The sequence below is a fragment of the Apis laboriosa genome, unplaced genomic scaffold (genome assembly GCF_014066325.1).
Source record: "Apis laboriosa isolate Shangri-la unplaced genomic scaffold, ASM1406632v1 scaffold112_cov148, whole genome shotgun sequence".
In the NCBI taxonomy this organism is placed as follows: Eukaryota; Metazoa; Arthropoda; class Insecta; order Hymenoptera; family Apidae; genus Apis; species Apis laboriosa.
The window spans coordinates 2857265-2877359 of record NW_025220865.1 but is presented as its reverse complement, the minus strand read 5'-3'; the positions used below and the strand labels follow the sequence as shown (position 1 = coordinate 2877359).

General features: G+C 23.0%; 6 protein-coding genes across 10 annotated transcripts; 4 read left to right on the top strand and 2 right to left on the bottom strand.

Annotated features, from left to right (window-relative positions):
* The first annotated feature begins 15 nt into the window (after positions 1 to 15).
* LOC122712000 (B-cell CLL/lymphoma 7 protein family member B) lies at positions 16 to 2688 on the top strand. Of its 2 annotated transcripts, XM_043931279.1 has the most exons (5): positions 16 to 256; positions 567 to 642; positions 706 to 811; positions 888 to 990; positions 2553 to 2688. In XM_043931279.1, the coding sequence occupies exons 1-5, from the start codon at positions 165 to 167 to the stop codon at positions 2560 to 2562; spliced, it is 387 nt and encodes a 128-aa protein (XP_043787214.1). In that variant the 5' UTR covers positions 16 to 164; the 3' UTR covers positions 2563 to 2688. The 2 variants fall into 2 exon arrangements, with proteins under 2 accessions (XP_043787214.1, XP_043787205.1); XM_043931270.1 differs by lacking the exon at positions 2553 to 2688 and having other exon boundaries at positions 888 to 2121.
* On the bottom strand, positions 2345 to 7114 carry LOC122711990 (C-factor). Of its 2 annotated transcripts, none has more exons than XM_043931248.1 (5): positions 6903 to 7114; positions 6124 to 6175; positions 3445 to 3635; positions 2836 to 2988; positions 2345 to 2698 (listed from the first exon to the last, which is right to left on the bottom strand). In XM_043931248.1, the coding sequence occupies exons 1-5, from the start codon at positions 7026 to 7028 to the stop codon at positions 2474 to 2476; spliced, it is 747 nt and encodes a 248-aa protein (XP_043787183.1). In that variant the 5' UTR covers positions 7029 to 7114; the 3' UTR covers positions 2345 to 2473. The 2 variants fall into 2 exon arrangements, with proteins under 2 accessions (XP_043787183.1, XP_043787191.1); XM_043931256.1 differs by lacking the exon at positions 6903 to 7114 and adding an exon at positions 6250 to 6306.
* LOC122711980 (thioredoxin reductase 1, mitochondrial) lies at positions 6656 to 10244 on the top strand. 2 transcript variants are annotated; one of them, XM_043931225.1, is made up of 9 exons: positions 6656 to 6833; positions 7121 to 7293; positions 7655 to 7878; positions 7955 to 8085; positions 8155 to 8384; positions 8572 to 8786; positions 8897 to 9079; positions 9304 to 9662; positions 9731 to 10244. In XM_043931225.1, exons 2-9 carry the CDS (start codon positions 7167 to 7169, stop codon positions 9858 to 9860), a joined length of 1599 nt encoding a protein of 532 aa, XP_043787160.1. In that variant the 5' UTR covers positions 6656 to 6833; positions 7121 to 7166; the 3' UTR covers positions 9861 to 10244. The 2 variants fall into 2 exon arrangements, with proteins under 2 accessions (XP_043787160.1, XP_043787169.1); XM_043931234.1 differs by lacking the exon at positions 7121 to 7293 and having other exon boundaries at positions 6658 to 6833.
* Positions 10245 to 10573: 329 nt separating this feature from the next.
* On the bottom strand, positions 10574 to 11587 carry LOC122714215 (matrix metalloproteinase-24-like). Of its 2 annotated transcripts, none has more exons than XM_043935377.1 (3): positions 11326 to 11587; positions 10974 to 11126; positions 10574 to 10719 (listed from the first exon to the last, which is right to left on the bottom strand). In XM_043935377.1, exons 1-3 carry the CDS (start codon positions 11428 to 11430, stop codon positions 10624 to 10626), a joined length of 354 nt encoding a protein of 117 aa, XP_043791312.1. In that variant the 5' UTR covers positions 11431 to 11587; the 3' UTR covers positions 10574 to 10623. The 2 variants fall into 2 exon arrangements, with proteins under 2 accessions (XP_043791312.1, XP_043791321.1); XM_043935386.1 differs by having other exon boundaries at positions 10675 to 10778.
* Positions 11588 to 12080: 493 nt separating this feature from the next.
* LOC122714597 (cilia- and flagella-associated protein 251-like) lies at positions 12081 to 12716 on the top strand. The gene is made up of 3 exons (XM_043936076.1): positions 12081 to 12208; positions 12302 to 12448; positions 12551 to 12716. Exons 1-3 carry the CDS (start codon positions 12086 to 12088, stop codon positions 12665 to 12667), a joined length of 387 nt encoding a protein of 128 aa, XP_043792011.1. The 5' UTR covers positions 12081 to 12085; the 3' UTR covers positions 12668 to 12716.
* Positions 12717 to 12828: 112 nt separating this feature from the next.
* On the top strand, positions 12829 to 20007 carry LOC122714295 (cilia- and flagella-associated protein 251-like). The gene is made up of 19 exons (XM_043935520.1): positions 12829 to 12837; positions 12919 to 13087; positions 13364 to 13479; positions 13669 to 13789; positions 13894 to 14032; positions 14148 to 14302; positions 14647 to 14925; positions 15049 to 15157; positions 15448 to 15659; positions 16131 to 16282; positions 16540 to 16748; positions 16810 to 16939; positions 17193 to 17282; positions 17349 to 17480; positions 17654 to 17745; positions 18032 to 18266; positions 18382 to 18649; positions 18793 to 18920; positions 19593 to 20007. The coding sequence occupies exons 1-19, from the start codon at positions 12829 to 12831 to the stop codon at positions 19668 to 19670; spliced, it is 2823 nt and encodes a 940-aa protein (XP_043791455.1). The 3' UTR covers positions 19671 to 20007.
* The last annotated feature ends 88 nt before the right edge of the window (positions 20008 to 20095 follow it).

Below are 20095 nucleotides of genomic sequence, written 5' to 3'. Positions count from 1 at the left end.
ATTATGATTGTAATTCTTGTATTCTTGTTCTTAGTTTGAATTGAGTGTGTTTGCTATCTTATTGTAGAAATTTGCAACGACTGTCAGTTTCCTAACCTCTTTGCCGACGAATGTTCCGGTGTTTCATATTGTGTTCAGTTAATAGTAACATATAATCACATAACATGATGTCGCGGTCTGTGCGTGCAGAGACTCGTAGTCGTGCCAAGGATGATATTAAGCGTGTAATGCAAGTCGTTGACAAAGTTCGCCATTGGTAAATCTCTTAACATATTATAGATGCACGAGGAAATGTTGAAACGTTTCACAAAAAAAGCAAAGAATGTAGTAAATATGGATATCAAAAATGGATTAAAATTTTTCTTACTTGCGAGATTTAATAGAGATTTTGCATTACACATGTCAGCTGTAAACAGACTTTTGTAGTTATGAAATATTTCATGTGTGTTGATTGAGTAATAGTGTTGTATGTCTGCTTTTTTAATAACAGTAAAGAAGGTAGCTCCTCTATCTGTTATTTTAATATTAATATAAGAAATGCGTTTCTCATGCTGATATTCTTATAGGGAAAAGAAATGGGTTACAATCGGAGAAACTACTATGAAGATTTATAAATGGGTACCTATATCGACACTTGATCAGGTAAATAAAAGTTGCAAAACATTTATAAAAATAATCTATTAAAATTAATATTTCATTTTGTAGAAGAAGAAAGGAAAAACAGTTGCAGACAAAGAAAATGGTTTGCCAAGAAAAAGTGGATTAGATTCTTCAAATTCCAACTTTGGTCTTACAGAAGATTCAAATACATGTAAGTTAAATTTCATAATATATAAAATATGTTATTTTTGAATATTAAAATTTATAAAAGTTGTGTAATATGTTAGGTTTTTCAACTGTTAGTGATTCTCAAGGATTAACAGACTTTTCTGCGCATCTGGGATTTTCAGAAGATTCCAATTCACAAAATAGTGAACCAACACCTAAAAGGTTAAAGACTGATTAAAGTTTATCTTGTAACTGTTATTTGAGATATAAGATATTTAGGAAATCATTTTTATCTTCTACAAAATTTGCACATTATAAAGTTATCTTAAATCATGATTGTAAATTGACAAATTCAAAGAAATTTCATTTTTCATTTTATTCTATTTAATGAATATTTTTTCATTGAAGAAAAGATAATCATATTAAACAATTTAAGTTTAACATAGTAAATTTATTTTTTTATACATGAATTTATTACAAATTAACATGGTTTAATTTAGAAATCACAATTAATGGTATTTTAATAAAAAATTCGTTTCAGATATTCAGTGCATTTTATGATCTGATTTGAAAGAGACAACAAAAATGTAGTATAAAATTATTTTTCAAAACAGATTATATATTTTAAATAATATTCATATCATCATAATATTATTTAATTCATGAAATACAAACAAGATTTTCATTGATTTAATTATAACATCTTAATCATTGACATATAGAATCTGGGACATGTAAAATAGATAATGATACTTATTTTTGCTGTAAAATAGTACCTCCAAAATACTTATGTATAATGTTACATTTATCTTAAAGCTATTTATGTGTCTAAACATAATCACATGTTCAATAGTTGTTTGATAATTGAGTATCATTGTACATACTTCAAATACCATTTTTTTGCTGATTTATATTTTACAATGAACTTGCATTCCTTGAGATTATGTTATAGCACCATGAAATGTACAAAATACGCTTTGACACTTATAAATAAAAGAATAAAATTGCGAATGTTTGAATTTATATTTACATAAGTTTTTAAGAAAGCAGAAAATGCTTTGGTAATGTTATTACATAATCATTTTCATTTATTTAAAAGCTAATGTACTTAAAATATATAATATTTAAACATTTATTAAAAGGAAGCAAGAAAAAAATTTATTACATAGTTAATTATTACAATTTCTGTATGATAACTGTATATATAAATTCTTATCTATTATTTTAATAATTTGTGTGTGTACGTTATGGACTATGTACAGAAAAAATCCGAATATAAAAAAAAAATTTAATGTCTTTTTTAATACCTTTAATCTAGTGATAATCTTTAATGAAAGATTTTTATATTTGAATTTTCATAATTTTATTTTAATTTAAATTCTAAATTGAATATTAATATTATTAATTGATATAATTAATATGAATATATTTGATAATAAATTTAATATTTAAAATTATTTTTAAACTTCTCTATTCTCTTAATAACTTAAAATCTGCATGTTTTGCATGATATTTCTTAAACAAATCAATGAATTAAACTATACAATTTTTTAGAGAAAAATGTAATATTTATATATTATATTTAATTTATATCTTATACGTAAAATTAAGTAAAGAGTAAAATTAATAAAAATAATCATAAAAATATATTTTTTTAAATAAAATATATATCTTATTAAGTAGATTGCAAGATAAACATATATGTTTACCAAGGTAAAATTTTTCCATCATATTGTATAAAACAACCTGTATGTTTTTCAGTTAATGTATTTAATGTTTTTAAGATGTTATTAACACTAGTATCAATATCCATGGGCGCTCCGTTACCACCCATATCTGTACGTACCCAACCAGGATGAAAACAAGCGACGAGGATTCCATCTTGCTTTAAATCAATGCTCATTGATTTTGTAGCTGCATTAAGCGCTACCTAAAAATAAGATAAAATATATAAAATATCTTATAATATGAATTATAAGATAATTGATAAATTCTTTATTATATTATTCAGATTATATATGACTATAAATATATTATATTATATGTTAAAATAAAAAAAAATATTACCTTACTACATCTATATGGATAATATCCACCTTCATTATTTTCAGCAATACTTCCAAGAATTGAAGACATGTTAATAACTGCAGCTCTGTTAACATTCATTTTTGATTTGTCTGCAAAATTATTAGATGCTATTTTCAACAGTGGTAAAAATGCCTAAAAATTTATGAAAAATTAATTATTAATTTATAATTAAAAATATATAAACTAAAATATAGTAAATCTAACATATAAAAATAATATTTAAATTATATAAAGAATTCTATAAAATTAAACTATTTTATAAATAATAAATTATTTATAAATATCTTATAAAGAAAGAAAAAAACAGGGAATAAAAATTCTAATAATTTTCATTAAGATAAAATATATATTTATATATTAAATATTAAATAATATATTAATAATATAAATATTAAATTATATATTAAATATATTAAATATATATTAAATTATATATTAAATATATATTTATATAATTCTATAAACTATATAAATGATAAAGAATTAGTTTTTTAAATAAAATGTATAAATATTTAAGTTTTAAAATATTTTTTTAATATTATATTTCCTAAATATAAAAATAATGCTTAAAATAAATTTAAGACTTACTTTTGTTAACATAATTGGCGCTATTGTATTTACATAAAATTGTTTTATAAGCTGTTCTTCTTTGACAAGACCAAGTCTTGTAAATTTTGTACTAATCCCAGCATTATTGTATAAGACATTTAGTCCTGCTTTGCCTACTTTTTCGTTCACGATTTGTACTAATTTGTCGTAATCTTTAGTATTTGTTACATCTTTAAAAAAAAAAAAAAAGAAAAAAAGAGTAGTAAAAATTGTTCAATTTTCAAAATGTATAGATTACAATTAGATTAAATATATGAATTATTTACTATTTTTTAAATATAAAGTATAACAAATTTTGCTAATATTGTAAAATAGTAAGAAATATCAAATAATGATCAAATAATATATACAACAATTAATTTCTCTTTGCAAATTTATTGAATCTATTATTTATGATGAAATAAAAATCACATACATATTTCGTTTTTATTTTTAAACAATCTTTAACAATTATAAATCATCTGATAATAGTTATTTTTGAAAAATGAGTATATGTATATTTCTAAAAATAAAATTTGATCTTTAAAATTTTAATCTATATATTTAATACTTTCATAGATGACTTTAAACTATTAACTATAGTATTTCAACTATAGTGTAGTGTATTCCATTTACTATAATAATAGTTCTGGTCAATAGATTTGTATTTTTGATAAAGCAATTGCATAACAGTACAAAGTTGCTATTTTTGGTGTTCAATTTTCAAAATAATCTTGACATAAAAATTGATTTTCCAGTTAGTATTTGATGTAAAATTATTTAATTTCGACGATTTATATTCAGTTTCATTACAATTAAATAAATGTAACAGACATTCGTAAGTCATATTTCTTTTTCTTTACTTCTTTTTATTTATGATTTTATTAAATTTATATGTAAGATACTATTTCCTTATTTTTAAAAATTATATTAGAAAAAATTTTTAAATTATTTGACAATTTTTTTAATAATATAAAAATATAATTGAATCGAATTGAAAATGATTTATATATTATATATGTGTAGTTTCGTTATGTGTTTTAATCAATCATGTATACACATAAGAACTTAATTAATTTCTTAATTTCCTATATCTAAAATTAATATTTTTTACATCATATATTATTTTTTTGAAAAATTATTTTAAAATCGACATATTTTGTTATATAAATTGTTTAAATATATTAAATAATAAATATAAATATAAAATTTTATTATTATCAGAATGAATAACATTTTATAATTCATTATCAGATATCATATTAGATATCATAATAAGTACATATCAATCAATATAATTCAAATGAAATTCCAATTTTTTTCAATAACAGTAAACAAATTTTTACTCTGCAAATATAGATTATTGTCTCTTCGATCATCAATCTGAATTTCTTATTTTGTATATTTCAATATGAAATCTAAGAAAAAGAAATCATGGTGTCTTAATTGTCGGAAAAAATCGCAAACCATGGATTCAGATTTAAGTGATCAAGAAATAGATGACTATGCGAAATCTTTGAATAATCTTACGGAAAAACAAAATAATTTAACAGGTAATTTTTTTATAATTTATTATTAAGATTTTTAAAAATTACAATATAAAAAAGATATAAAAATTTTTTTATATAAATATTATTTTATTTAGATTTTTTTTTAAATTTTTATATATTTTATTGTTATATAAAAAATTTTATGTGACAAGCGACAAAAGAAAATAGTTTCAATAAAATCATTTCGACATTTCACAATTTAAATCTTTTGAAAAAATCTAAGATAGATTGATTACTCATGTAAAGTTATTGATAACATATTTTTTTAACACGAATGATAAAGATAAAACATATTGTTTAAAGAACAATTAAACATAATAATATAATTTAATAAAATTTAATAAAATTTTTTGTATATTTTAATAAAATCTTTTGTATATTATATTAGATATTATTAATTTATTATTATAATTTACATTTAAATTCACTTAAAAAGTTATTCATTTATTCATTTAAATTGTTTTCGAAATGTAAAATAATATTTTACCTTAAATTAATAAATTAAATTGTTTAAAATTAGAATTGAAAATATTCGCAATATCTGAAGCACCGAATTTTTTTTAAACATTGATTTTTTCATTATTTTTATTCATAAAAATTCCTATAGATTAAAAATAAAAAGTTGCTTTACGAAATAATACTGAACACGTGTTATATGTCACCAAATTAATGACTGAATTAATTTTGAATAAATAATCTTTTTGTATCTTTTTATTATTTTTGATTAGTTATGATAATTAAAATAAGAAATGAAAAAATATAAAATAATTGTAAATAGTAATTTTAATTCTTTTACTATAATTTTTTTATTAAATGTATTTTTTAAATATTTATTTTATTAATATTTTATTATTATAAAGTATTTTATTACTATAAAAATTGTATTAAAAATTATATTAACCTTATACTTTAAGAACAAAATGTATTAAGTCACAATTATCTGACTTCTAAATTAATCCAGAAAAACTTCATTTATTATATAAAAACAATTTTTCATTTATTGTATAATTTTTTTTATAAAAAATGAAGTCAATAACGAAACAGATTATTGTTAGATTATATTTGTGATAAAAATAATAATAATAATATTTTATTTGAATTTACAAGATGATATGATATAGTTACATACCTATTTCGATGATATGAATATTTTTTGATTTCTCAGCTAATGTAGTTAATTCCTAAAAGAAAAAGACAAATTCTAAAATAATTGTCAATTATTTAATGAAATATTCTAAAATATCCTTGAATTTACAATATGTAATTCGAATAAATTCATGAATTATTTCAAACAATCACATAATTATCATCCTTAACAAAAAAAAATATATATATTTAAAATAAATCAAAAGATACTAATCATGAAAATAAAAAGAGTTATTCCTAAGATAAATATAAATATAAAACGAAAAATTTTATACAATAAATTCTTGTATATATATATATAATAAAGATTATTTGAATTTTCTAAAATTTATATTAAATTTTCTGAGAACCAATTTTCAAAAGCTTTTCATAACGAAATCTATAGTGACTTGCGAATCGAATGTTTTCTTGTATAATTGTGTGACATACAATGTGTAAGTTACTAATATAAATCGAACTTGAATCTATGTGTATGTGTGTGTGTAGTAACCATATAATAGATGGCGGTAAAGGACTCAAGTAGGCGTCAGTTCGCTTTTGTCTTTTAGTTACAAGAAGTCGTTCGATTAAGTACTATATAAAACAGAGAACATTCCTTACAGAGAAAAAGCATTAGTTATTCCTTTTATTTCTACATTCCTTTATAACGTGAATATTAAAACGAATATTAAAGTGAAACGATGCCACCAATTGGTAAGTCCAATTTATAAATCGAGTCCGGTTATTACATAATGTCTTTCATTCACTTGTGACCAATCTTACCCTTGCTTTATTCACGTCTCGGCAAGTTGCGAAAATATTTTCTGGTGGTTGCGACTGTTTCACTAGGTGTTTCACAAAACCTAATCCAATTCCACGGTTGCAGCCCGTGATCAAAATTGACTTCATTATACGTTACAATTATCTTCTCGGATATTTTTCTTATAATTCTCCAATTACTTGTATTCCGTGAAATCTTATTTTATATTGTGAAACACGAGTGTCATTAGGGTGACGTCACGTGGCCGTGAACGGCTGGTAATAATCATGGCGACGTTAACGTTGCTCACGAGGCTTGTGACATTTCGTTCCGCTCACGCCAAATTGCTCGAGTTACCATGGTCGACATGTAACACTTTTCCTTATGGAAGGACTGCAATGGCTTGCATGTGCTGTGAGTTTCAGGATTCTGTGATTTGTAGATGAGAACACGGTTTAGTTTATTAACGTTATGTGAAATCTATCTATTTGTATATTGATAACCGGTAGTTATATTAGGTTAAAAATAATTGAGTTGAATTAATATGATTCTGTGATTTGTTTGAAGATTCTATTAATTGACGTACGATTTGGTCGATAGTTTTATTTTTAGACAGTTTCATCACAATATAGTTGTACATTTATGATAACAAAAGTATTACATAACCTCATTCTTATAATTACTTTTATATATTTAAAAGTTTAAAATTAAATATTGTTGTATTGAAATAATATTGTTGTATTAAAATTAAATATTGTGTATTTGTTTGTTATAGCTGATCAAAAATTCATGTATGATCTGATTGTTATTGGGGGTGGATCAGGTGGTTTGGCAGCAGCTAAAGAAGCAGTAAATTTTGGTGCAAAAGTTGCAGTTTTAGATTTTGTCACACCCTCTCCACGAGGTAGCACTTGGGGTTTAGGTGGTACTTGTGTAAATGTTGGTTGTATACCAAAAAAATTGATGCATCAAGCAGCTTTGTTAGGAGAATCAATTCATGTAAGTCTTTTATTAGTAGATTAATTATTTTTTATAATTCAATAATATTTTAAATATTTAATTTTCATATTTCTAGGACTCAGTATCTTATGGTTGGCAGTTACCAGATCCAAAAACTATTAAAAATGATTGGCAAGCATTAAGAACAGCAGTACAAAATCATGTAAAATCTGTAAATTGGGTTACACGAGTAGAACTCAGAACAAAGTTAGCATTATTTTATTTTTATTTTTTAAATATAAAATTTGCATTTACTCATTTTTCTTATTATTACAGAAAAATCGAATATTTTAATGCACTTGGTTATTTTAAAGATCAACATACAATATTAGGAAAACTGAAAAATGGAGAAGAAAAAGAGTTTACAGCTCAAAATATTCTGATTGCTGTAGGTGGTAGACCTAGGTATCCTGATATTCCTGGTGCTTTAGAATATGGTATTACCAGTGATGATATTTTTAGTTTAGAAAAAGCTCCAGGAAAGACACTTATTGTTGGTGCTGGATGTATCCTTTTTATATTGTATAAAAAATATTAATAATTCTAATTTTTATTTTTCTATTTATACTATTGTATATAATTTTTTGTAAAATTTTAAATATAATATGAAATATATATACAAATTCTAATCAATTTCATAAACATTTCAATACAATTTTTATAAAAAAAAATTTTTCTTTAATAAATAAATAGATATTGGTTTAGAATGTGCAGGATTTTTAAATGGCTTAGGTTATGATGCAACTGTAATGGTACGTTCAATCGTGTTACGAGGATTTGATCAACAAATGGCAAATACTGTTGCCCAGGAAATGGAAAGACGTGGTATACACTTTATTTATGAAGCTAAACCATCAAAAATTGAAAAGCAAATTGATGGTCGACTTCTTGTTCATTGGGTGGATAAAGTATGGGTTGATAATATATATCTTACATTACAGATAATACATATTTTATAATTTAAAAAAAAATAAGAATTAATATTTAAATTATTTTCATATAACAATCTTTATTTTAGGATAGAGAAACACATCAGGATACTTTCGATACTGTTCTTTTTGCTATTGGTCGCAAACCACTCACAGAAGAATTAAAACCTGAAAATATTGGTCTTAAACTTGTTCCTGAAACTTCAAAAATAGATGCAATAGATGAGCAAACAAATGTCCCAAATGTATATGCTGTTGGTGATGTACTTCATGTGAGTTTTAAATTTTCAATTTTTTTAACAATAGATTTTTTTCTCTACTTTATTACAATTTATATTTAATTTTATATATTATTTAATATATAAAATTATATTTAACTTTATATTATTATTAAAATATATATCATAATTATCATTGTAAAGAATATATAAATTACTAAAATAAAATTATTATTTATAATTCATAATTATTTGTAATTCTTCTTGTGCTATTATAGAAAAAACCAGAATTAACTCCTGTTGCTATACATGCGGGTCGATTATTGGCAAGAAGATTATTTGGAAATTCAACGGAACAAATGGATTATGTGAATGTAGCAACAACAATATTTAGTCCTTTAGAATATGGTTGTGTGGGCCTTAGCGAAGAAGCAGCAATTGCTATTCATGGAAACGATAAAATAGAAATTTATCATGCATATTATAAACCAACGGAATTTTTCATACCACAAAAAGATGTTTCTAATTGCTATTTAAAAGTTATTGCTTTTAGAAATGGTGATCAGAGAGTACTTGGCATGCATTTTATTGGTCCTAACGCTGGTGAAGTAATTCAAGGTTTTGCTGTTGCTATTAAGTATGTATTTAATTTTTTTTGTATGTTGTATTAATTACTTGGTGTTTTATTTTTTCTTATTTTTTCAGGTGTAATTTAACATTCCCAAAACTAAAAGATACAGTAGGAATTCATCCAACAGTAGCAGAAGAGTTTACACGTATATCTGTAACTAAACGTTCTGGGCTTGATCCTAAGCCACAAAGTTGTTGCAGTTAAAATATATATAATATTAGACTTGTTGCTAACATTTGTGAATATTTTTGAATATGATGAATGACGAATGTGCTTATTGCATTGATCGTTCGATCTAGAAGTAATTTTCTAATCGGAGATTCTTTTAACTGAAGATATTTTTTATTAAATGCAAGTTGGAGAGAATTCTTCGAATATTACAATATTTTCAATATGAAATTAGAAAGCAATGTAGAACGCATTGCGCTGTATGAAAAATTTGCTTCCTTTGGAGCACTAATAATTAATAAGAATATAACCTACATTGTTTTATAATACTTACAATAATTTTTATAAACATAATTTTTTTCAAATACATCAATATATTCTCATATGTACATTCGAAAAAAAAATAAATAAAAATCAAAATATTTATATGTTATTAATTTATTCGATAACATTAAGAATAATATTACACATTTAAATAAAAAATTAAATAATAAATTATTGACAATAAAATTTAAAGCTAAAAATGCATCATATTATTTTCAATTTTAATAAATATATTATCATATCTATAAAATTTTTAATTTTAAATATTTTAAATATTTTTACATGTTATTTATAATAATAGCAATAAATACATGATTAATTATTATTAAAAATATAAAAACTCTTAATGCTAATATTCTCCAATTATTTCAATTTTGGTTTTCAGTACTATTATTTTTACATTTATATATGATAATACGTGAAAATAGAAAATTTATGTGTATTAAAAAATATATAAATATATATTTCTTTTTTTTCAACTTTTTAAACTTATTATATGACGTTTCTTACGTTGTTGATTTTCTTTTTTCCTTAATATATCAGGAAGGCCACATCGTGGAGATGCCATTAGCTACAACATAATTTTCTTCAAATGAAAATTTCTAAAGGAAATATGTTGCAATCTACGTTCTACAATCGAATAAATATTTTAATTACTTATTTTAATTGTATTTTAATTGTTATTTTTAATATTAATTAATTAAAGTGTTTTTTTTTTTATATATAGAGAACTGTCGAGAATCCAAAAATCGTCCATGAATATTAATAATCTGCATATAAGAATATCAAATATAATAAAATTCAAAAAATAAATTTTAAATGCACCTCAAGTGTTGTATTATCCAGTTGACCAGTAATTGGAATATTTCCAAATTTTTGCAAAGTTTTCACTGCATTTGTTATAGCAGTTTTTTGATATAATGCATCCGAATTAGCGATTCCACTTTCCAAATATCCATATTTTTTCATAAAATCTATCTACAAAATTATTTATAAATTTTTATAAATAAAGGATACATGATATTTTACATTGAACAAATTTAAAGAAGAGATTTTAAGTAGATTTCAAATGATGATTAATCATTAAATTCAAAAAAAAAAAAAAATAAACAATTGTTTTGATCTTTCTATCAAATGAAATAATCTTTAATAAACTTGTATTTTTTTTTTCACTTACCGCAGACAAAGATGACGAAATGTTTTTAACTACTGAATCAACAGGTATTAATTCACATTTTTTCAGAAGAAAAAAGATATAGAAGAAAATATAAAATAACTCCATGAATGTAATATTTTTTTTTTCACGAATTATTTATTTCATTGAGCAATAATATTAAGCAATAAAGAAATATATATTTTTAAAACTTCACTAACATTTTCAATGTTTTAATGCTTTAAGAACTTCTTTTATTAATCAAGAATTAAACCGGTTTAACGACTTTTTCACATACCAGAGACTTCAGCAGATTGATAACGAAATTGATAACGTTGCTTGACCTTTGCTTGCAATTATGAAAATTTATAAAAATACAATTATTCAACGAATAATTTTTGTTTTAATCATATAAAAATAAATGATAGATAAAATAATAGAAATCATTATTTTTTTTTTTTGTATATTTAGAATGAATTTTTTAGTGAATAATGTAAATTAATTAATCAAATTTTTTATGATCATAGAATCGTACAAAATGAAATATATAACGCATGTATATGTTGAAAGTGTAAACAATATAATCATAGGAAGGATTATTATCTTAAAAAGAATTAAATTATTTCTAATATTTCCAATTAAAAAGTAAAAAACAATTTTCACTTGAATCACCCTATAATGTAAGATGTAATTATGTAATTATTTGCTAATTTCATATCATACGAATTGAAATGTTTTAATATATAAATCAATCAAAATGAATTTGACTAGTTCGGAATTTTCGATGATAAAAGGAGAATATTCGGAATATTCTACAGAAGATGAAAAAAGTGAATATGATGATGATAAAATAAAATATTCGGAAGAAAATAAAAAATCCATCAAAGAATCCAATCTTTGTCCATTTGTAAGTAATATAATTGTCTCCAAATTGTATGAAAAAAAAAAAAAATTAAATTAATATATTTTGAGATAATTTTAACTATATACTTATTTTCAGGAATTATTATGGAGTTTCGGATTAAATTCAGACGTACCTCTAATAAATTTAACCACGAAAAATCGTACACTTATCGCTTACTCCTGTTCGCATATCGTAATAATCTATAACTATGAGACTAAAGAAGCATTAAATCTTCAAGGTCATGTAAGAATTTGTTTTTTTTTTTTTTACTATATTTACATTATCTTTTTTTTTTTTGTCTGTAAATAAGTAAAGTGATATAAAGTGAAATATAAAATTTTACAGAAAAATACGGTGAGAACATTATCGACATCGATGGATGGAAAATGGTTACTGTCTGCAGATTTTGAGGAGGATTGCGTAGTTGTTGTTTGGGACACTGAAACTGGGTATAAAGTTTGAAATTAATGTAAAAAGGATTGTAAATTATAAGATAAAGGAATTTGATATCATGAAACTATTTAAAATATAATATAATTCAATGAGATTATTAATGTTAATAAAAATATATTCATTGTATATAAATATTCATTGTAATAATCTTGCCAGGATTCTTTAAAGTCATGACAATAGCGACTTGATTCCCTTCACAATCTACATTTTTTGTTTAAAATATTTAACAAAAAATATTAAATATAAAAAAAAAAATAAAGATATTCTTTTCTAGTGTGCCAATCTCTACTCTATTCAATCCACACGGTGATCAAAAAATGACAGCGGTTAAAATTAGTCCAAATGCTAAATACATAGTGACTGTTGGAGATGAATTTCACCAAAAGGTTCATTTTTGGCTATGGACATACGGAAAAGATAAACCTGATAGTTAATTATACTTACTGCATTCTAATTAAATTTTATTTAAAATTTTATAATTATTGAATATTATTATTTAATTCCGTTTAAAATTTCTTATAATTATTATAAAGTATATATAATCTAAAATCTACATATAAGATCAAAATCATATCTCAAAAATGTGAAAACATCCGTCATAACTGGTGACAGATGAATCTCTAGTCAATGAATATTTTCACATTTTTGGGACACTATAGTTTTAGATAATTATAGTTATCTAAAATTGTAAAATTTGTTTTTTAGAGTCTGTAGAGATAACTGAATTTGATACGAATAGAATAAAAGAAATAGCATTCAATGACGATTGTTCGGAAGAATTTGTTTTAATTGCCGATTATAATGTTATATTTTTTAAATGGGTTAGTACAATTTCATCGCAAAACCATTCTTTTATATCTCTTATTAATCACTAATATTCGAGTAAAATATAAAATATTTTAAAAAAAAAAAAAAATATAATGCGCATAATTTTAAGACTTAATGAAGATTTTCAAATTTTCTTAATAATTTTTTCATGCGAATAAACAATAATCTTTACGAATTTTTAGGAACAAGAGGAATTGAAATTTTATATACCACAAATTTTGAGCAAAGTACGACGATACGGGATCTTCAATTGTTCTTGTTTTATACCTAAAACACTACGAGTATTAACAGCTACAACATATGGTAAAAAAAAAAAAAAGAAAAAAAACGAATAAAATAATATTGCATTAATAATGAAAATTACGACAATCAAAATTTCTGATGATCAATTTTATCGATATTTATAGGATATATCGTTGTTTGGGATATTTCTACTTACAAAGACAAAACTAAGAATAATATTGGGATTAAAAACAAGGAAAGAAAATACATCAAAAGTGTCAAGTTAGAGAAAAGTAGTATTCTGGTGATATTGCATAAAAATGGGTATATTTAATATTTTTTCAATACATAACATATAATTTCAATATTATAGTATTGATATTGCACAAAGTAAACAATAATTTAATTTTAAGGTAAACAATAATGATAATTATCGTAGGAAGATAGTAACAGGATCCTTAAATGGACGCATCAGTTTCTATGATCAAGATTTAAGAATACTCTATTGGTGTGAACATGAACTTTTGGATGGTATACGATCGATAAGTTTCGATTTTTCATCTTCATTATTGGCTCCTATAAATGAAACTGATTGTAAGCTTATTTATTTTTATTTTAAAAAAATGTTTTAGAAAAAGATTTTAAATTTAAATAAATAAGGGATGAATTCGATAAGTAGGCTCTTTGAATAATTCTTTAGCACGATGATTATCTAATAGTAATGATTGTAGATTTTTTATACAATTGTTATCAATTGTTTGTGAAAAATTTTTTAAAAAATCGTTTAATTTTTAACAACCACAAAATCTCATAATTTTATTAAAGATATAAAACAATAAAGAAAAAATTGAAAATGTGTGAAAAATAAAAAAAAATTAATATAACAATATAAATAATATGAAAAAAAAAAATAAGAGTGGAAGAATTTTATTTTGTAGTTGAATTCGATGATGAGGAGTCCGAAGAAAAAGAAGAAATGGGAGATTTTTATTCGGAAATCACATTAAATGTCCCTACTTGCAATAAGAAAAAAAAAGAATTAACAGAAAATTTAAAATCGAAATATTGTGAAATGATCGATAAAATTCCATCGACATTGACCATGAACTTGGAAATATTACCCAAGAAATATTATGATAAACCTCCAAAAAAACCTATGGTACCTACTGAAGCCACTGTACGAGGTGCTCCTTTCTATTTCAATAATTTCTTTATCAGTAAGTGTTATTCATCACGTTTATTGATCATTCAATAAATTAATATTAATATAATAATATGGATTGATTATATTTTTTTTATTATATTTTATTGAAGATTTTTATTAATGTTTTTTTTAAAAGGTTGTTTGAGTGGAACAGTTGCATTAATAAGAATTCCAACATTCAAGTGTCGGTTTATTTTTCGGTATACAAAAGTTGCGATCTTAAGCTTTGACACACATCCTCGAAGGTATTTATAAGAAATTTAAATAATTCAACGATTCTTCTAATTTTTTTTTCTATTTTTATTTTAATTCACAAAACAAAGAGAGAGAATAATAATTTTTAATTTTTTTTTAAATTTGAATTTTAATTAATTTTAGAAATTAAAAATTTTTTTCTATTATCAATATCATTAAATGTTTTATTAAAAAGATTATAATATATTATATAAAAAAAATAAAGTGATTAAATTTGTTCTTCGTAAATTATAGTTTTTAATCTTCAATAATATTAACATTAATATTGTTTTTTCACAAGTAATTATATAGTCACTGGTGATGCAAATGGTTACATCTGCTTATACGATTATGAGAAACGTAAGATCATACTACGGAAAAAAACTCCACCTTTTCCAGATTTTCGTCCACTGATGGATGAACAAGTAAAAAGTGGACACATAATTTACATCACGTGTCCATTGAGCCACGAAGGACTGATTGGTGTTACAGCATTAAAATATTCCCAAATAGGTATCCAACTGTTATTGTAATACAAATTTTAATATTTTATTTTTTTTTTCTGGATAAACTATTATAATGGATCAATGAAATTATACCAGTTATTCTTTTTCAGTTTCGAGATTTTAATGTAAGATGTCGCTAGTATCCCATTCTCATATAATAAACGAGAAATTTGTAATAAAATATACATAAAATACTTCAATTTAAGTGATATATAATCACATTTGATCTTGAAAATATGAATAAAAATATAAATTTTTATGTTTTATTTTCTTTTTTCTAAGTAAATTATTGTAATGGATCAATGAAATTGTATGTAAATAGATCAATTATCATTTTCGAGTTTAGAGAATTTTTAATCGCAAAAATAGCAAAATAAAAAGTTTCGAAACTTTTTAAATTTCGAGCGAAGTGTCCTATTTTCGTGCAACAAATAAGAGATTTATAACAAAATATATAATTGAAATATTTCGATTGTAGGTGACATACTCGCGTGTGGTCTTGAAAATGGATCGCTTTGGATGTTGCATCCTATCACTTTGGAACCCATTGATAAAAATCCTTACAAACATTCCATGCAGTCAATTCATAAATTGGCTTTCTCAGACTGTGGAGAATATCTGGCTTACGCAGTAAATAAACATATGATAATTGATTATTTATTCATAATCATATTTATCATATAAAATTCTCAAAGTATAATTGTATAATTGTTATAATTTTTTAAATTTTATTATATTTATATATAATAATATATAATTCATAATATATATTAATAATTAATAATATATAATTAACAATTATATATATAATAAATTTTATTATATAATTTATATATTTTATTTATTATAATTTCTAAAATGAAAATGAATAAACATTTTTTTTTTAGGATAACACATTGGTTGTAGCAGTATTTAAGAAGAATCATAAAAGAAGGAACGACGATGATAATATATGGAACTTTATTGGAAAATATCGTTCGCACAACGCAGATATAAAAGACATACTTTTCGGTCCAGCTACCATCGAAAGTATTGTATATCGATTATTTTCAATAGCGGAAGACAAAACTTTAATTGAATACAATCTTAAAAATAGGTAATTTAAAATATTATATTTCTTTTGTAATTAAATCCTAAATATTTCGTCCATTTTGTAGCGGTCCATATCCTCTTCCGGGCTTAAAAATACTTCATGTTTATAAAATCGAAAATGATGCTATACCTTTTTGTCTCGCATGGTACCCACAATTTGGCATTGAAGGATTTCTGACGTATTCTACTTCCGAAGTAATATAATTTTCTATAATCAATTCTAAAACTTTAATCGAAATATTTAAAATATTTTAAAAAATTAATTTTTTTTTTTAATTAATTATCTTTCAATCATGTTCTAATGGATAATTTCTGAGAAATAGCAATTTAATTTGTAATTTATTTTTGTTTTGATCAAATCATTTCCAAATAAATATTTCGTTATTATTGATTAAAATAAATAAAAAAATAATTGTTATATTCATACAAAATTTATTATGTGATATAGTATAAATTTAGATTGCTAAACGATATGACGAAATTGATTCGAGGAACGTTTTTGGGACCCCTTTATAGTTCACCAGTTAAACAGATTAAGGTGATGAATTATGTGAATCTGCAGAAAATTATGAAATCGTGTTTAACTTAAAAATATTTTTTACAGGTATTATCTAGTAAAGACCTCAAAATTCTTAGATACATGGTATTTGCAACTGATAAAGAAATAGGTCTTCAGATACTTCCCTTTGATGGAAATCCTTACAAAATTCTAGGAATGATTGGACATCCGCATAAGGTATATAAGAAAAACATTGTATCGAAAAAATGATTATAATGACATTTCAACAAGTGAAGTAATTTTATCAACGATGAATTTCTAAACTTTATTACACAGTATACTTATATTATTTTATTATAAAATTAGATTAAATTTAAAAATTGCCATCCATAGAAGTCTAATTTTAATAGATCACACATATATGCGTTAATAATGATGGAAACCTTTTGTTCACTTCTGGTTACAATGATCCATCTATATTAATATGGAAGATAAAATACAAGTAAGCCTTAATGAATAATGAAAATTCTATTTATTATTAAATATTTTTTTCCTTATTAATTTCAATTATTCTTGTTCAAAAAATAATATAAAAATAAATTTGCTTTTCTTTGTCACTCATTAATTGATTTCATTATTATATTATTTTTTTTTTTTTTTTAATTATCATTTTAATATTTTATATGTTCTTCTTATATGTATTGTATTTGCAAAAATATTTCATTTACTTTTTTCTTCAATAGATATCTTTATTTATTTTATCCCTTTTAACAATATTTTGTCTCAAGGTCTGTTGATGTGTTATCACATCTAGGAGGCAAAGGTCTCTCACCGTATTACTGTTTGATAGAAGGTGGTAAAAGTGGTTGGCTTATTAAAGAGATGCAAGACCTGTTTTATTACTCTCAAATTTTGCATCAAGGGGAGAATATAACAAGTACCAGAATAATATCCGACAAGGTGAACATCACCGAATTGCCAAACCTTATGCGTTCTATTGGATATTATCCAAGTAACGAGGAGGTAATAATTTTTCATTCCTTTCTTTCATATCCAATCTTAAAAAAATTAGAAAATTTCTATAATCTTTTCGTTCTGATTATTATTCTTTTAACATTTATCAATTGATTTCTTTCAGATAGAAAATTTTATGGGGGAGGTCGCGTATAGAGATTACGCTGAGACCGGCAATTTAATCGACACTATTAATTTTGAAGATTTCGTGAAGCTTTATATAAATCACCGTCCATCTTTTGGAATTTCTAAGCATAACATATTAGAAGCTTTCAAAATATTTTCAAATCAATTGCACGATGAGGATCCATTCTTAACTCGTGATCAATTCATGAGGTTGTTGCTTGGTCATGCTCCTTATACCATTATAAAAAAACATGAGATGCCTTTTGGTTAGTTTATATATTTTTTTCTAGAAAAGATTCAGTGTAACATTCAATATATTATTTCATATGTTTTCTTTTATTATTTTAATTTTTTTTAAAATATATATATATATATATATATATATATATATGTATTTTTTTATTTTTAGGAGAACCATTAACAGTTCAAGAAGCATTTACATATATGAAGTTTCTTATTGGATTTGAAGAAAGTTTTGATGAAATAAATTATAAACATGAACCATCACAGGACCTTGATCTTACATTCTTGCCAGAGGTATATTTATCAGAGATTTTTTTAATGTATAGTTATTATTTGATTATAATATAAATCATATTTATTTAAATGGACTAAAAAAATCATAGATATATATTTTATTACCGATATTTATTTTTTTTAATATACATTACAACTTAAAAAAAGAAAGAGATAGTCTTCTTATATAAAAAGATGATTTTTAATAATTTTTTTTTTTTTTTAAAATGAACAAATATACAAAAGCCAATTGATCATACATAAGCGCATTATGAAATAAGTAAGTATTTACATCTATCTAGAATAGAAAATAAAATTAAAAAATTGATAATATGAAAAAATATATTAAATTATGAATTATACATTTATTTATATTTATTTTGTGAATTGACTCTATCATTAATAACTTTTAAATACAAAATCCGATCAATGTTTAACAATCAGATCAACAAAAAAATTCCTAAATATTTAAATTTTAAATTTGTTTTCAAATAAATATCCTAAAGAGAATGACACATAAAAATATTAAACAAGTATGATCATCAGTCATACTATATACATAGTTTTACAATAGAAGCTCATACAATGAGGGAGATAGATAAATCTTGAATAAATTGCCATTAATGGTACAGAAAAAAGGAAAATAATGATTTAGGCTCGCCGAAAGTAATGTATTATTATTTTACAATACAGATAATATCTTACAAATATTTCATCACGGACATCTTGGGTATTGAATTTCCGGAGGAAACGAGGGCTGACGATGATTAATTAATCTGTATTTTTGCATTGCTGGCACATTAACATTAATTATCATTACCATACTAATATTATTATCATTATAATGTAATGCGAGTTCTATTAAACATGTACGAACACTAACGTATTTATCCATGTTTCTTAAAATGTTGAATGAAAAAAAAAATATCAACGTTTCCAGCGACAGAATTAACTCGATTTTACGAAACTTTGTCCAATATGGTGAATTAAAATTGTAAAAAAATAATTCTTGATTGACCATTCATTTTTCTTATTTCATTCTTGTTTCAAAGATTCAATTTCGCGTGTAGAATAAAATAATTTTGATATAATTAATTAATAAATATGATAGTCGAAACACAAGTTATCAAAATTAATCGGTAAATTTTATCTTTACAAATGAAATTTCTTTTCGCTCGTATTCCATTGCACATTTA

Excerpts from the sequence above, each read along its gene's own strand:
- LOC122712000 (XM_043931270.1), top strand. The coding sequence starts at position 165 with ATGATGTCGCGGTCTGTGCGTGCAGAGACTCGTAGTCGTGCCAAGGAT. Across the intron at positions 257-566 it reads GTTGACAAAGTTCGCCATTG|GGAAAAGAAATGGGTTACAA; the intron begins GTAAATCTCTTA and ends ATATTCTTATAG. Across the intron at positions 643-705 it reads CTATATCGACACTTGATCAG|AAGAAGAAAGGAAAAACAGT; the intron begins GTAAATAAAAGT and ends TTCATTTTGTAG.
- LOC122711990 (XM_043931248.1), bottom strand. The coding sequence starts at position 7,028 with ATGAAGTCAATTTTGATCACGGGCTGCAACCGTGGAATTGGATTAGGT. Across the intron at positions 3,636-6,123 it reads TATTCATATCATCGAAATAG|ATGTAACAAATACTAAAGAT; the intron begins GTATGTAACTAT and ends TTTTTTTTAAAG. Across the intron at positions 2,699-2,835 it reads ATCCATATAGATGTAGTAAG|GTAGCGCTTAATGCAGCTAC; the intron begins GTAATATTTTTT and ends TCTTATTTTTAG.
- LOC122711980 (XM_043931225.1), top strand. The coding sequence starts at position 7,167 with ATGGCGACGTTAACGTTGCTCACGAGGCTTGTGACATTTCGTTCCGCT. Across the intron at positions 7,879-7,954 it reads TGTTAGGAGAATCAATTCAT|GACTCAGTATCTTATGGTTG; the intron begins GTAAGTCTTTTA and ends TCATATTTCTAG. Across the intron at positions 8,086-8,154 it reads CGAGTAGAACTCAGAACAAA|AAAAATCGAATATTTTAATG; the intron begins GTTAGCATTATT and ends TTATTATTACAG.
- LOC122714215 (XM_043935377.1), bottom strand. The coding sequence starts at position 11,430 with ATGGAGTTATTTTATATTTTCTTCTATATCTTTTTTCTTCTGAAAAAA. Across the intron at positions 11,127-11,325 it reads TTTCGTCATCTTTGTCTGCG|ATAGATTTTATGAAAAAATA; the intron begins GTAAGTGAAAAA and ends ATAATTTTGTAG. Across the intron at positions 10,720-10,973 it reads TGGATAATACAACACTTGAG|CTAATGGCATCTCCACGATG; the intron begins GTGCATTTAAAA and ends ATTATGTTGTAG.
- LOC122714597 (XM_043936076.1), top strand. The coding sequence starts at position 12,086 with ATGATAAAAGGAGAATATTCGGAATATTCTACAGAAGATGAAAAAAGT. Across the intron at positions 12,209-12,301 it reads AATCCAATCTTTGTCCATTT|GAATTATTATGGAGTTTCGG; the intron begins GTAAGTAATATA and ends ACTTATTTTCAG. Across the intron at positions 12,449-12,550 it reads CATTAAATCTTCAAGGTCAT|AAAAATACGGTGAGAACATT; the intron begins GTAAGAATTTGT and ends AAAATTTTACAG.
- LOC122714295 (XM_043935520.1), top strand. Across the intron at positions 15,158-15,447 it reads TTTGACACACATCCTCGAAG|TAATTATATAGTCACTGGTG; the intron begins GTATTTATAAGA and ends TTTTTTCACAAG. Across the intron at positions 18,650-18,792 it reads AAAACATGAGATGCCTTTTG|GAGAACCATTAACAGTTCAA; the intron begins GTTAGTTTATAT and ends TTTTATTTTTAG.